A 16,555-nucleotide genomic window follows, 5' to 3' on the forward strand; every position below is an offset into this window, starting at 1 on the left:
CCTTTCATACATCAGGTGCAACGCTGTGAAGGGTACGGAAGAAGTCCGGACGGGAAAATAAAGGGAGGCGTGTTACTCCGCGCTTGTTCTGTGCCCGATTGGTCTATGACAGGAGGACGCGACAGTGTGTTGCCAGCAATAACAGTGAATTTTATCAAGGTCATGACAAATGTGTGATGTGGTAAGCCTCCAGACAAAGCATTTTCTATGTTTCTCTCATTACAAATAACGCACTACTTTTTGGTCGCGAATGCAGGGAGCGCAAACAAGAGCGCTATCTTTGGTAGCGTTGCACATGATGTTTGGAATCCAGTGTAGTAATGCGGAAGATTACTACCGAGTTCAGAAGTCCTTTATCCCATGATCATAGGTGACTAACATGGCAATTTGGGTTTTTTCTTGCCAGTATGATATGACATTGAAACATGCACGGCACCACAAGACCAGGACGGTGAAGACCGGAGAAACACGAGCGCTCTTGTGTCTGCATTCTTGCTTCCTTGTCCTTGTCTTGTGGTGTAGTATAGGAAACCTTACAGGGAAGACTTTAAGTAGTTTTCAAAGATGGAACTCCAGAGGTAAAAAAGTTGCTTTCGCGTCATGGCGTCTCCAGCGTTGGCGCTCACGAGAATCCGATGAATCATCTTAACTTGTAAGGTAGTTAATCATATTGTAACAGTTACCTTTTTAATATTAGAGTAAGCCGACTGTTTTTAATTAGAGATCTGTAAGCGATGGTTAGTAGCCGCCATACCAGTCTTTAGAATTTCGAAATGTGATTACCCTTGCCGCTGTGCCTCGACAAAGATATAATTATTCAACTAGTTGCGTGCACTGGAGGGTTTGCTTTAACTGCATACTTTTGAAAGCGCATATATCTTCGCATGATGCAGCAAGATAATTTTCGAGCCACAGCGTCGAGGGTAACCACGTTTTCGAAAGACGAAAGCTGTTAGGACGGTTATTAGCAACCTGCTACAAATATATAATTGCAATCAGGCGCCTAACTCTAATAGTTCAAAAGTTATTTTTTGAAAATTAGTTTTCATTTTACTAGTTCAAATTATTCACCGGGCTTCTGCTGTCCGCCAAGCCTGGCAATGCCATGCAGCAAAAGTCGTATTTTTACCTCAACAATCATATTTTTGATAACTATTTCAAGCTTTCCCTCTAACACCCGGTATATGTTCATATCACATGAGCATACTTGTAGTCGCACTGCACAGAGCTCAAGGCCAAACGTTAGGAGAAAAAAAGCCACAAATCAGATTGCACACATAAGGTAGCAATTGGTCCCAGAGAACACTGGTGTTGGAAAAATATAAAAAGGCTTTATAATAATTAAATAATGAGCGCCAAATTTTAAAGAGCAATATTTTATTTTCATTTCCCAGCTTGTCATAAAACTTTATTACGGGTTGTTTTATGCCAAATAGCCAAGAATTCTGCTTGAACATATAGAATTTCCGCAAACAAAATCGCATCTTCTCCTGTCACCCTGGTGTGCGCTCTCCTAGCTTGTTTTTGGTAAGAATTTTTCTTCCACGCATGGCAAACCAACTTAGCTCCCAGTTGCCATTAAAACGTAATACAGCAAAAAATTTATGAATAAAGAAATCATTTTCCTATCGCCGGGACTGTGTTTTTAGAATAATCAAAAAACGTTGTGCTCTCAATTCACAAACTGATACGATTTTGTCCAGATATAAGTAACATTAAATAAAATAATACACACTGTTATGGTCTAGAAATTTTTTAGTGAAATATTTCTTCTTGAGGCAGTCATTACGTCTACTTTTGTACATTTTACAGAAGGGACAGAAGCTGAAAAAAATATTTTGGACTGCAAGGGATGTAAATCGTGTCACAAATAGAAGTGTTAGCTTTCAAAAGAGTGGTTTCTGCCGTACTCTTCCCAATAATAATAATCGCAACGTGGTCGTAATAAAATTGTGCGTTGCATTTGTGTATCCAATGATATTCAGTTCAGTAATTTTGTTCGCAAACTTCTTTCTCTTACACAAGAAAGTAATTTTTAAAGTTTCTCATCTGCACCCTACATCGGCACTTTTCTGTGCTAGCTCGTTAATTCAAAAGACGCTGCAGGCGCCGGGAAGGTGCCTGCAGCGTCCCTGTATTTACTCCCTGTATTTAGCCCCAAGGCAGCGGTGTCCTCCTTTTGGACGCCAGAAATTATCTTCTCAAGAGCTCGGTTGCTGAAATAAAGTACCTATCGGTAGTTTTAGACTCCTTAGCCGCCATAAAGCAGGTTGAGATAGTCGGAATCACACTATAATGAGAATCATATACTAAATAAGAAGACAAAGGTACGCATCCGGATATACTGGACACACGGCAATGCTGAGAACGCTGAGTGGAGAAAAGTGGACAACCTTACACACAATGTTTCAAACAGTCATTCATGCTCTCCCATTCTCCGTTTTAGTGCCCATTCGCGCTCTCCCCTTCTCAGCATGCTCTTTAAAAGAAAGTACTCGTGCCTTCATTCCCCAATGCTCTCCCTAATAATTTTTAGCGAGATTGGAGGAGGTATCCCTTAGAAGGATAATGGCTGCGGCGACCCTTACCCTGTCAGCGAAGTGCCTATTGGGCTCTCAAGAAGACACGAGACCCACCACCGGCCCTAGGTGTTCCACTCCGGTTGCTGAGCTGGATATCCGCCACATGCTATGGTTTTGTGCAAGGACAAAGGCGACAAGGACACGGATATTACAGGAAGTGGGACCAACGGCGACAAGGGAGGATGATTTCTCCAAGTGGCTGACCGACAACAATAAGAGCAGGAGAGTGCTCCGGCCCCTGCGCGAAAATACCTTACATCAGTTCCTGTAGTATACGGCGAACGCAAATTATACTAACATGGCAAATGTGCAAAATAAAAAAAGCGTGCTCAGTGTTCTCCCTGGCATCACACTGTGCTTAGAAATTGGATACGCTGCAGTGGGGATCCTCTCCTGGTCATTGCGCATGGATCTGCCAATTTTCAATGCCGCTTTCAGCCTGAATGTGCACCATGAGGCCACGAATATGGTATGGAGTTAGTAACGACAAAAGTACAACTCCGCATCAGGCAAGAACTCAAGTTAGCAATAAGATGAGAGGGAATTGTTAATTAAGCAATGTTTTGCATCCGGCTGTGAGATCTGAACTTTCTCCAGCCAGCGCGATTATAGCGAAATGACAAAGGTAATAGTTGAGTTTCCCCTCTTCAGACTGCGCCAGTTGCAATCCCCTTCAGGTGGCGATGAGACGAAACACCTTGTTGATGATTAAATCGGGGTTTATTGATGAAGCGGTGGTTCTAACTTGCAAACATTGATGTTACTCGAAGAAAGGAGAAGGTTAACAAATTTTTTACAACATAAATAGGACCAGAAGAAACAAAGCAAGGAGAAAACTATTTACAGCATGACTAAACCGTTGATCGGACGAATTCTGCCCTCGTTCAACCCAAAGCGCTTGTTTTTAAACCCTCCGTCTCCGCCCTTAGCGGGGAGAGCAGCCAATAAGATTACAAGCGACTTACCTCACCAATCAGTGGTTAGAGAAACGAAAATAAGGTTTACGCCAACTAATCACAGATTGGAGAAAGAGTACTGATTACACATTTGGGAAAGAAGAGGTTGCAATCAAATACACAAACAGAACAAACGCGACGACGCTTTCCCACGGTACCCATGGCAAGGCCGTTACTACTTTCCTAACATTGTCATTTGTTTTCTCTTTCGCACACGCGACAAACATATGCCGACGAGACGATAACTCAAGTTTTTTACAGAAGATCCAGAGAAGTAGACAGTCGTTACAGGAATAATGGGTTTCATGGTCACTCGGCTCCTGCCCAGCCGTATCTCCTTCCTTCCCGAAGCCTCGGCAACCATTTGGCAACGCACACATGTCAACAGCTGTATCTGATTAGGGCTCTTCCCGGCGGGTTATGCCCGTGACGGCGCGGAGTAAGCAAGGTCGTCTGCCGCAAGCAGGGGAGGCCAGGACAGGACGGGTCCCTTTGTTAGCTACTTCCGTGAGGCCTAGCTTCCTTGGAAACACATGACCAACGAGTTTGCGAAAAGGTCAGCGAACTCCTCACGTCTACAGCTGTGTGGATATTTGGGGTCGATGGAGTACGAAATACGAATAGCAGGATCTGCTGAGGCAGAAGGCATCGTGGTGCCTTGTCTTCTCGATATGCCTAGAAGGTGATATCTAGCTGAATGTCGAGCGCAGCATATGCAAAAATTCCACATGCAAAGAAAATTATGCTCTTTAGTTCGACAGCATATCTACTCGAAGGAAACCTCAATAGCCTGCAAGTGATCGTAAACAAGATCCAGATTTCAGACGCCACTCTAAGTCCCACTGTTGACTCGTTATCGCCTATTTGCACGGATTGGGAAGATTATTTAGCCTCTCGCAACCTTTGGATTCAAAAAAGCTTTTAAAATAAAATCTTTCACGATGCTCCAACATACATGCCGTACTTTTGTTCTATACGGCCGCACGAGGGTTTCTAAAGTAAAAACATGGATCAGTCGGTCATGAAATCTATTGAAGGCGTGAAGGTTAGAAGCATCAACCTAGAACTCCACGGACGCCAGCACATGTTTCTTGCAGCGGATGGCATTGCATTGATGAGTGAGGAAAGATCAGAGCCGGAGTAGGGCACCGATGTTCAAATTTTAAAGCTATTCTCCCACTTCAAACAAAAAATGTGTAGAACACATATCTTTAAATGATTATCGATAAATAGTTTCATGCAACATAACGTCATGCATGTTTTGATGCGATCATCTCACTATCTAATTTTTGGTTAAATACACTGAATATGCAATTTTTCTTGTTCTAGAGTTTTTTTTTTTTTTTCTCACACGATGTATTACTGGGAACAAATGTTTTGCTAGACGCCAGTTCTAGGAAAAACTCTTATTGCAGCTCCACCTCACTACCGAGTCGCCTGACATTGTGAACAGAGGAAGGAACATTGAGGACTTAAATGCCTTCATACATTGTCAGGCAGCGGTGTATAGCGAGGTGTAGCTACCATAAGCGTTTTTCCTAGAGCTCGCGTCCCGAAAACTTTTCTCCCCCGTAGTACATCCGTGGAGCTAAAAAAAATTAATAGATTCCCGCACCTTCAGAATATCATAAACAGATAGTCTAAATAGTCTCGGTTGCATTGGCTCACTGTAAGATGTAGAAAAGGAACTTCAACTATACCTTGTTGTTCACAGTGTAGTAATTTTATTTTGGCTCATTGCTTCTCTCCTTTCACGGCGAGACTTTCTAAGGTCTTTCATGGAATGACCATTGAAGAATAAGATATGTCGCCTTTTGGCTGGTTGAGCTAATGCCGGGGCGCAGCGGTTTAAGCAATTCAATCGTCGTTTGAGCATTGCCAATTAAGAAGTTTGCGGCGATGAGGTAGCAGTGGCTGGCATAGGACGCGGTTAATTAGAAAGATATGGGAGAGGCCTTTGTCTTACAGTGGGAGTTGCGAGGCTGACGGAGATGAGGTGCACGAAGTATTCGGTCTAACAGGTAGGGAAATTGCATTATTACCTCCACATTGTCCAGTATAGGTTCAAATATACTTCAATGCGAACCTTTTGTTCGAAATTTGCTGTTATTTTCTTGTGCGCATTTTTTGCTACTTTCTTGTCTGGTTTTATACTTCGCTTTCTCTTTGCAGGGCTTTTTGCTGTGAAGCCAAGTAACCTGAACTTTTTGGTAGACCGAAGAGCTATGCGCGAAACGTCGCTTGGTATTCATTTTCTACGTCTGAAGCAAGTGCGAACAAGTTGTGTATCAGCTGCTTATCGACGCAAAACAATTTTGCGTTCAACTGTGCTTGCCCTGTGATTAGCTTAGCAATCGTCCGTAAGCTCTTTGACATGAAATAATCTGCCAAAACAGTCTATGTTCTAAACAGTTTCATTTCTTTTCCTCTACGTGCGAAAAGATGCAGGTATACTAAGAAAGGACGGGGCTTCCTGCAAGAGACTAATATTTTTATCGTGTCTGATAAGCTGGCTACCTCACGTGTGCCGACGCCGTGAGGCTCGTGTAACGGAGGTGTAACGTTACACGACCCTCACGGCGTCGGCACACGTGAGGTCGCATTGCGTATTCAAGCCTATTCATTAAGTGCACTCTTCCAATGGAAGGAAGGTTTCCGTTAAAAGCGAACACCGATCTCTCGGGTCGCACCCAGGCGGCGTGTATTTGGAAAACACTAGACTAAAACAGAAAGAAAAGCAAGAAACGTCTCAAAGTAGTTAGCTTTTCAAAGCGAAAGCTTTACTTGCATAGCGCCGCCGATTTCACTGCGGGCTGCAGTTTGATCTTCATTTGACCGGAGCTGCGCCGCCGCCGCCGGCTTGGCGCATGCGCTCTCCGCAGCTGGCTCGCCGCCTCACACGTCACTCGCCGCTCGCCCGGCTAAGAGCAGGCAGCTCGTCCATACATGAGAGAGAGCCCGGGCCGTCTCCTCTGAGCGTGGCGCTCTATCGGGAGGCTTTTTTTTGGGGGGGAGGGAGGGGGGGAAGGGGGAGGAGGGGTGGTATGCTAAGCGCACGAAGAAGAGTCAGACAGAGGAACAGCGAGCTGACGTGCCAGAGTGCGCCGCGGAGTCTGCGTGCAGTGCACGCGCGCAGTACTATCGGAACCAGGCCGAGTCTGACCACCCAGCCGACAAACCTGCTTCACCGACCAGAAATAAATGGTGATACCACAGCTCAACGGCTGTGTCTGTCTGTCAACAATATTCTTGCAACTGTGATTAAACATGCTTAACCACAGCATAATGAAAGATTTCGCTTGCATATCCAGGCTTAGCCACAGTAAAGCCACAGTCATTTTTTTCTCCGAGGTTAATCTTGTACCTTACGACTTTCCAGCGCATCCACGACAATAAATTCAGGTTACAGGTTTAAATTAACACTGAGCTAGTTTCAGGAGGGAGAATACTTAAGTTTTGCCGTGAATAACTGCGACACATCGTATTTCCGTGAGAAAGCTACGATTATAGCATTTAGGCCAATAAAGATCAGAATATAATTGATGAGAGCTGGCTGCAAAGCGAGAAGCAATTAGTCGGTGAAAGCCCCCAAAAGAAAATATTTGCCAGTACCAAGCGCAAGCTGGCATAGCTTCGGAAGCGCATTCCCAACATTTGCGTGCAGGAGGGGGAGGGAGGAGGATGTTATTGTTGTGCCCCTGGTAAATTACTGCTACTCATCGAGGGGCATGGTGAGGAGGCAGGAAGGGCCACAGAAGACCAAAAAATGGAAATGAACGCCTGCTACGCCTGGAGTATGGAGTACCCTACTCTTATAATTTATGCTTAGAGAGGTTTTTGGTTCCTTGCAATTCCTGCCCTCACGGTTCGTCGGAGTTAACGGAGGTCGCAGGTGAAGGTGATCGCGCTCCAACTGATCGGTTGTGGCAATGGAAGCTTCCACAGACTTGAAAGTGTTGGTCGGTCCTTACAACGCGCCTCTTTGCTTCAGCACAGTCGGGTACTTTAACAGAAGCACACGGCCAGCGTCGCCTTTAGCAACGAGTGAACAGCCTAATTCGACCACTTACTTCGAGCGGCCGGCGATACCACTGCCGCGAATAACTTTTTCCCCCTCTATAGCCAAAAACCTTTAAGAGTGCTTATGAAAGGACGAAAAATGTCCTCTAGGACCATAGGCACCTTATTGTAATGCATGCTTTCTTATTCAAATGATGCGTTATACATCAGAATACATATATCACCGTATAAGATTCGCCCACGACTGCTAAAAAATTTGTACTCTAATTGTCCTCTTTCATGCTGTTTTGGCTTCATCAACCGAACGATGGCTATTACGTGTAGTTTAACTTTGTCTTGTGAGGCGCGAAAATCTTGAATAAAACGATGGCATGTAACTTTAACTCACTACAGCTCTAAAGCCAGCTAGCTTCAATAGCTAGAATGACAAGAAAGGATGGATCAGCAGGTGCCGTTTTCCTGCCTCAAGTTACCTAAATTGCAACTACACGTCGCACAAATCATTCGGTTGATGAAACCGAAATAGCATGAAAGAGGGAAATTTGAGTATAAATTTGGTCATAAGCGAATACCACGAGGTGCAACAGGTATTGCAATCTCTAGCGCATCGTTTGAACCAAGAAAGCCCGCAAGAAAAAGATTTATGTCGATACTACCTTAAGCGAAGCGGTTCTTCGCACGTTTAGCATAACAACTTTGTGTCACCACTGACTTCGCAAAACACCAGAGGCGCTTTTTTGTAGAGGTTAGCCGGATGTGGACACTTTCTACCTTTGAAACTAATTCCTGTTAGCACTATCTTCATGGCATGCCTGTCTTAGCTTCCTCCGCTTGCTGTCAATAGACAGACTGCCCGTACTTTTTCGGAAAATGTAGTGTAAATGAGCTGCAGAGATAGACGGCCACGAAAATGCAGGAATAAAGAATACGAAATAAAATGAATTGCCTATTCATCAGATCAACAAGCAAATAAGGCCTTCACTGCTACCCGCTATCCCTGTATAATGAATGAGTAGAGGAAACAAAATATATGCTAAGCGGACATATCCGGAAATTCGTGAAGCTACGAAACGTGAGCCAGGGCCCGCTTCAGAAAAATACTGGCGCGGGACGCAAGCAAGGAACGATATGGTACCGCCATCAACATCCAAAAGGTTCCAATGCTTCCATTGACGTCGCTCTTTGCTAAAAAAAGACAAAAAGGCCCCTGGCACCGGATTTTTGGGCATCACGTCTTTGCCTAAAAGTGGGACCCATATGCCCTAATGTCTGATCGTAGACAATCAAAGTGTCCTTCTGTGGTAAAGGATTCCTTATTTTCCTTTAACTTTAAATTAACCATGGTTAGCCCCCACTCCAACATACAATTTTTTGCACATGAGAAAATATCTATAAAAAGTGTTTCATTGAACTTTTATCTTAGCTAAGAAATCAAATCATCAAAATCCCTTGTGTAGCCGCGTGCAAATGCGTCTGCTGTTCTAAAACATTATTGCAGAGAAGTAGGCATTGGAATTGTAACCAGCTTGAAAACGTTATATAAGTAAATAATTTTTAAGCACCAGTGTACGGAATAGAAAACGATCGGTGGAGGCCATTTGTAGAAAAAAATAAGATCTTATAATTTTATGCACTCGTCTAATTATTCGACTTGAGATCTTGGAGGCTTACAGATATAATTTCTGAGAAATATGAACCTTAAAATGCAATCTGCAAAGAAATATTTTCAGGGGCAACATGCACGACAATTTAATGCAACGCCCCATAAATCTTCATCATTGCAGGAATTAGACGCTTTCCGTATTGTTATAGTGCTTTCTCAAACAGCTGCGTGGCCGTGTAGAGACCTTCCGTACATTGCTGACGCGTCATTGAAGCGCACGCAATAGAAAGCTTGTATGTGATGTTCGAATAGAGTTCTGAAAATTCGAGAGTCCTTTGTGTTTTAGATGAAACGGTGAGAGCAACGCGTTCCAAAGAATGAATTGAGCAGAAGTGTTATTCTCTCTTTTTTTTCCTCTCCTCCTGTGTAGAGCAGCCAAGCGCGCAGTGCCTGGTGAACACCGGCACCGTTCTTTTATATACTTCCTCTTTCCTGCAGCTTGCAAAGGCAGATTCGGCCAAAAAGCCGAAAAGATGTGAAAGCGTCACTAAAATCTTATCCTAAGAGGAACAGACGGTGAGCAGCTTTAAGCCATTCTTGGAGCGCGAGGAAATGCATTTGGCAGATGTGCTTCCCATATATCATAGCAACTGCTTCTAATCTGATGATTTCTTCTTGACAATAATGCACGCACGTCAAAAAACAGAGGCTTTCAAAAAAAATTTCTTAAAGAAAAGGTTGCATGCCTCTATTGTTTTTTATTTATGTACTTCAATTGGAAAGACCTCTTACGTGCTTTGCGGATATCTGTGGATATCTTTTAGACTTTTGAATACGTGCTGTTTTCTTACTAACAAAGCCTTAAGGAGCAGCGGCAATTTTAAATGTTATTAGCTTTATAATAGCTTCTTAAATACTCCAAGTTATTGTATAGCTGCACAAGATGGTAAGATAACTGTAAAAATACAGTCCATATTATGGAAAGCTATCGCTATTTGAACACCATTGGTATTGCTCAAGAGCGCTAACATTCAATAACTATTTTAATTCAGAGATACCTTAGCGCTACTGAGAGACGAGACGCACTCCAAAGTCATCTTCATTCGTATGCCTAGCACTAACAGGACGTGTACAAGTATATAAAGTTTTGCATTCTATCATATGGCTCGCAGGGTATAGTAGAGATATAAACTGCGCCAGAGATTACATAGGCCTGAGGGTCCCCATTAATGCGCCAGCACACTAGTCAGAGGACGCGACGAAGAAGAGCAACTCTATCTCACTTACTATCGCGGATGCAATGAGCGACTTCAAATTCTTTTGGAAGCTAAAATTGATTCTTTGAACAAACCTACACAATTTTCATGTCGATTGGCATGTCTGGCAACACCATTCGATGCGCATTGCTAGCAAGTACTGAGGTACTTCAATGTCAACCCGAACAGCTATTTGCTTCTCTTGCTTAAGTATATTTTTATTTCAATTCACTGATGTGCAAATGAACACCACCCAAAAATCCCCCGCTGCTCTTTTGTACCTACTTTAGGGTAACCAGCATTTGTTGGCACAAGCGGAGCAGGGTCACGCTTTTCTAGCGGAAATTGTTGCTTAGATGCGCGAGCAAGGCGGCAACACGCGCCAATAAACAACTAGCTACCAAGAATTTGCCCAATCTTTAACCCTCTTCGCATGTGAGAGAGGCACACTGTAGTCGAGAGAATTATTGAAGCTCGTAGTCATGACGGTTACGACTGCCGCTGGGATGGGTGCTGGTCAGGTACAAGGCGTCCTTAAGTATGGAATGAATTAGAATTTACCTTCCGTCTGATGGCTCTGCTTTTGGGCTTATAAATTTAACAGCCCAGTGCGCATGCGGTTTTCTCGTTTTCGACTCTACTTTCCTCAATGCGAAGCAAGTTTGATAGGTGAATACTTGCTTCCTCTTCGAAGCTGTCGCCTCGTCTTTTTGGTCGCCCATGTTTTTGACCGGAGGACATTCAGGGAACAATATCAGAGCTTTTCTTGCTGCGCCTCATGGGCAATTGCTGAAGCGCCTGCCAAGTGCACTTTGCTCTCAGTTCTAGCGCGTTCCCGTTATACTCTGCTCTCTATTGTTCCTTATCACGTGCTCTAAGTGAAGGGCAGCCGGTCCAATGCTCACCTGATAAACACCTCAGTCGATTGCAGTTATTGCCTGACTGATATCTCCATTTGCTTTTAGGCGCCATCAGACTGTTATCTGTTCGTCACGGCACAATGATCAGGTCTTCCGCAGATTAGGCATTCTTTCCCGACAATTATCTATAGACGCTACAATCAATGCGCACATCGATTTCACTCTGTACGGCTGTCTGATATCGAAACGCTCATTGCTGAATAGCTTCAATTGTTGCAAACATATTTTTTCTTAATTTCATACTTCTAATGTTTTCTATAAAAAACAAAATGAAAACATAATATCAATCATCCCCGTACGTCTTTGAAGATGGGACAAAATTCCTAAGACTCCTTATGAAAACATGCTTGTTCTTTATTCGTCCTAAATATAAACTTTGCAATTTAAAAAAAAAAACCTCGAAGTTCACGTGCTCCTCCGACAAAACTAAATATCAGTTCCACTGCAAAGCCGGCTAATTTTTCAAGTGCTGTTGCAATTATGAAGTTCCATCTTCAATGTGTGCGATAAGCGGCAAACGACGATGCAACAAAGAAATAGCCATAACGAACAGATGGAAGCCGCGATCGTCCGGTCGTAATTTTTATTTGAACATTCATAAGCGCTTCAGTCTTTCTATAGAAATGCACTAGCTTGTTTTAGATATGTGGTCAATATTCGATGCAACCAACACCGATCCCGCCCAGAGGGGAAACGCTACAGGAGGCTCAACGCGACCCCGACATTTTCATCACTTTTGTGTGTTGCTCCCGCCCATCAGTTTCCAGGGCGCACGCAGAAATCAGAAGGACACAGCTTGAGGCGGTCAGGTTCTTTAGATTAAATTTAAATGAATGACTGATGCGGGGCCATTGTGCAAGCACTAAGCCTCGTGTATATGGCGCCATCTGAGTACACGAGGCTTACTGCTAATGTGGGGGCTGCCCTACCTTGACGCATGCGATTAACAGCATGAGTGCTGCGCGTAGAAACTGCATATAAACCGCAAAAGCTTGTTATATGTGGAGTGGAAGTTCCACATTGCAGAGCGATATAGCAGCGATGAGAAAAAAGTAGGTTATGATCCACATTTACAGGTCCCTGTTCCCAGGTGGCTGTCCCTGTTCCCACAGGCGGGCGTGGTCTCACTGGGCGGTGACTGTTCGTATCACTAGCTTCTGATTGCTTGATTGTCTTTCGCTTTTGCAGGGCGCTTGCAGGTCGCTAGGGGCGCATGTCGACGTCCTCTCCTGGCCAGGGGAACTCCCCCTGGTCGGCCAGCCTCCCCCCTAACCAACTCCCCCTGGACGCCTTCTTTCGGGGTGGCGTCGGCACTATTCCCGTGGCCTTGGTTCCATCGGATGGTGGCGCCATTCGACTCAATAACCCGGATGCGGTTCAGACTGCGCTACAGGCGATTACGCCTCACTTCTTAAAAATCTGTGATGTCCGGCAGTACGGCAGAGGAGGCGTGGTGTGCAGGTCGGCCGACCAGGCCTGCATCATGGATTTGTTAACGTGCACAGCTTTTGGAAGCCACTCGGTAAGCGCATTTATACCGCCGCACTTGGCGTGCTCTAAAGGTCTGGTGCGAGGGGTTGACCCACGCCTTAGCCCTAAGGAAACGCTAGAGAAACTCTCCTCCGCAGGGGTGATTTCTGTACATCGGTGCACTCGGGTCGTTGAGGAAACAAAATTTCTAACTGAAACGGTAATTGCCACGTTTGCGGGTCTCTCCGGTCCATCTGAGTTGAAGGTGCGGCCCTGGTTTTCAGGGTAGATCCGTATTCTTCAAGGCCACTTCAATGCCGCAACTGCTGGAGGTTTGGCCACTGCGCGAACGCCTGCAAGTCGAGCTCAAGGTGCAGTGTGTGTGGTGGTAATCATGACCGTGAAGGAAGGTGTTCAAAAGATGAGATGTGTTGCTTGTGCAGCGGTAGTCACTCCGCCACATATTCTAATTGTCCTGCAAGGGCTGAGGAGGTTAAGGTGCTGGAAGTGTTAGAAAAGCGCCGGTGCTCAAGGCGCGAGGCTATGGCTATTGTTAAGGAAAGGACGTACGGGTACTCAAGTGTGGCAGCACGGCAGACGACTGCGGTCGTGGATTCAAGCCTGTCAGATGCGATTGCTACAGCGTTTGAAAAGGCAATGGCCAACGTCATGTATCGGCTAGTGAATTCAGTAACAGAGTGCATATCGCAAGTCATGGTGGCGCAAATGACCTCTTCAATAATGACCTCCAATGCTGCGTTGAAGTCATCCGTGGATCCTGCAGTACCTACTGAACATGGTGCGGAGACGCCTTCCCTTGTTTCAATGCAGCCGCAAAAAGAGCGCACGCCTCCAACTCATGTACCTGAAGTCACGACCGGAGCAATTGATGGGTGTGTTGAGCTGATGGAGCTCGATGCTCGAGCTCAGAAACGTAGCCGGTCTCCTTTGGCCTTTGCTGGTCCGTCTATCTCCCCTCAGTTCAAAACAAAAAAGAATAATTCAGGAAAAACTGGTCACCACAGCATTTTGGAAAATGCAGTTGCTGCTGCAGATTTCTCGGCAGAATAGGGTCTCTGAGAGTGCTGCAGTGGAACTGCCGTTCCATGCAATCAGCTTTCACTGATTTAGTAACTCTTTCAAATCGATTTTCTCCTCATGTCATTGCGCTTCAAGAAACCTGGTTGTCGAAAGAGTTTTCATTTCAAATGGAACATTATCGAATTTTTAGAATGGACCGCCCATCAAGGGGGGGGGGGGGCGGTTTGCTTCTGCTGGTTTCATCCAGATTCTGTCACAAGGCACGATTGGTGTTTCAGCGTGTGGACGCTCATTGCGAAATTCAGGCAGTCGATCTTTCAGCTCCTGGTTTCCATCTCATTACTGTCGCAAATGTATATTTTTCATCTGGGGTTCATGACACACGGCCATTAGATTCCTTACTCTCTGTCAGCAGATCACATGTGTTGCTTGTTGGAGATTTCAATTCGCATCACTTGACTTGGGGTTATCGAACAGACCAGTGCGGTTTGCGTTTATGGGATTGGGCTTGTATGAATAACCTAAACTGTCATAACTCGGTTTTTCCGACCTTTCTCGTGGGCACTCCCGATCAGCATTGGATTTAACGTTTTCAACCCCAGGGGTAGCAGTTTCCTCCTGGACTCCGGTTGATTCTGCAACAAACAGTGACCATTTCCCACTCACTTTTGACATTGTGTGTCCGATGACTTCTATCGGCGGATTCAGTTGCACCCTAGTCGATTACAACAAGTTCAAAAGTTCCCTCAGTTCAGTACTACACTCTTTGCCGAATTTGTCTCAGGAGAGCAGGGTGTTAGGCTTATGCTCTATTTTAGATCGGGTACGGAGGCAATCAGAGTTTACAGTGTGCGATAGCATAGGCACTTCTCAGAGCCCTTGGTGGAATGCAGAATGTTCAAAGGATTATAGGCGGCGCAAGGCAGCCTGGAAGAAACTTATCCATAATCAATGTCCCCGGAATTAGATCGATTATAAGTTTCTTGCAGCTACCTTCAAGCGCACAGTCGCTAGGGCAAAAGAAAAGTATGATGAAGAGAATTATGACCATCTATCAAAGTCTAATAACAGACAAGCCTTGTTTCGCTTTCTGAGGTCAAGGAACAGGCTGCCACCGCCTAACAACATTCCCTCTCATGTTCTGACTCCAGTAGAGCTTGCGAAGTCATTAGAAGAAATTGGCAAAGGCTTGGAACACCGTTTTTCGGCTGCGCTCTCTCGCCCACAACTGCTTGGGAATCACTATGATAATTTCCTTAATGTCTCGGTTTCTGAGCTCTCCCAGGTGATAAATCGGTTACCTTCTGCAGCTCCTGGTCCTGACCGCGTAACCTCTGCGATGATTAAAATACTGTTCGACGAATCCCCCAATGCTATATTGGAGCTGGTAAATTACTCTATTAGAACCACATGGATCCCGGATGTATGGCGTGTTTCCAAAATTATCCCGGTGCTTAAAAAGCCAGGCAAAGGGTTGGTCTTAGACAACATTCGACCAATTTCATTGACATCGAATCTGGTGAAATTGGTTGAACGCGTGCTGTATGGACGAATCATGCCCATTATTACTGAAAAGGGACTACTTAACCCCTGTCAGATTGGTTTCAAGCCTGGGTGCTCTATATGGTGTGTGCATACGACCTCGAAAGCCGTGTCCGACTAGCGCGCCGGCGTCGACAGTATGCTGCGCTGGTAACTCTAGACATCTCGAAAGCATATGACAGTGTCGAACATGGGCCTCTGAGGTACAGACTACGGGCTCTGGGCTTGCCAAGTTATTTTGTGGAATGGGTGTCAGCTTTCCTGGCTGACAGAGAATTTTATTGTTGTCAACGCGGAGTTTCTACAAGGAAATTTCATCAATCTAGAGGTGTGCCTCAAGGTGCAGTTCTCTCCCCTGTTCTATTCAACCTCTTACTCAGTTCGATTCCGACTTCCCCTGACGTGACTACGTACGTGTATGCAGACGGTATAGCTTTCTTTGCTGCTGCGAGTGATTTACATTCTGTGTATATGGTTTTACAGTCATATTTAAATTCCCTTGACCGATGGTTATCTGAATTACAGTTAAGTCTTAATGTAAACAAGTGCGCTTTGTTACCTTTTCCGGATACTCAACAGGTACACATTTCATTGTCTTATCGTCATCATGTCATTCCTCAGGTATGTTCCCTAAAGTATCTCGGGGTAACTTATGACTCCTCTCTCTCTTGGCGGTCACATATAGATCAGGTTGCTGCGAAAGGGATTCGGGCGGTAGGCCTTCTGCGAAGGAAGAGTAGCCCTCGCTGCGGTATGCGCAGACATGCTCTTCTGCTGATTTACAAAATGTATATCCGGCCAATCTTGGAATTCGGTTGCGTTTTATTTTCTGGAGCAGCTGCATACAAACTGCGCCCACTTCTGCTCTTAGAGCGAGAAGCTCTGCGCCTGTGTTTGGGTCTCCCTAAATACGTGGCAATGTTTTGTATCTGGAAGCGCGGGTGCCGTCTCTTACTGCAAGGTTTCGCCTTTTGACAGTACAAACGTTTTTAAAGTTTTGCGACTCAGAGCAGCATGCATCCCAGTTGATCTTCCTAGGGCAGCGAGCGAAGTTCTTGGGTGTCGGATGGTCTCGCCTTCAAACTCCCCAAATCTGTTTCGTTGAATCTTTGCTGGGCCCACTCAACGTGCGAATAACTGAAATTGTTCCGGTGCGGTCCATCCC

At 45.0% G+C, this 16,555-nt stretch overlaps 1 protein-coding gene across 1 annotated transcript in view; it reads left to right on the forward strand.

The window, feature by feature from the left end:
* The window catches only part of LOC144132542 (cystatin-1-like), a 42,456-nt gene extending 36,526 nt beyond the window's left edge, over positions 1 to 5,930 (forward strand). The window contains exon 3 of the mRNA XM_077665029.1: positions 5,711 to 5,930. Within this exon, the coding sequence (XP_077521155.1) occupies positions 5,711 to 5,725 (15 nt within the window). The 3' untranslated portion in view covers positions 5,726 to 5,930. The remainder of the gene's footprint in view (positions 1 to 5,710) is intronic.
* Positions 5,931 to 16,555: the final 10,625 nt, after the last annotated feature.

The sequence above is a fragment of the Amblyomma americanum genome, chromosome 5 (assembly GCF_052857255.1).
Source record: "Amblyomma americanum isolate KBUSLIRL-KWMA chromosome 5, ASM5285725v1, whole genome shotgun sequence".
Lineage (NCBI taxonomy): Eukaryota > Metazoa > Arthropoda > Arachnida > Ixodida > Ixodidae > Amblyomma > Amblyomma americanum.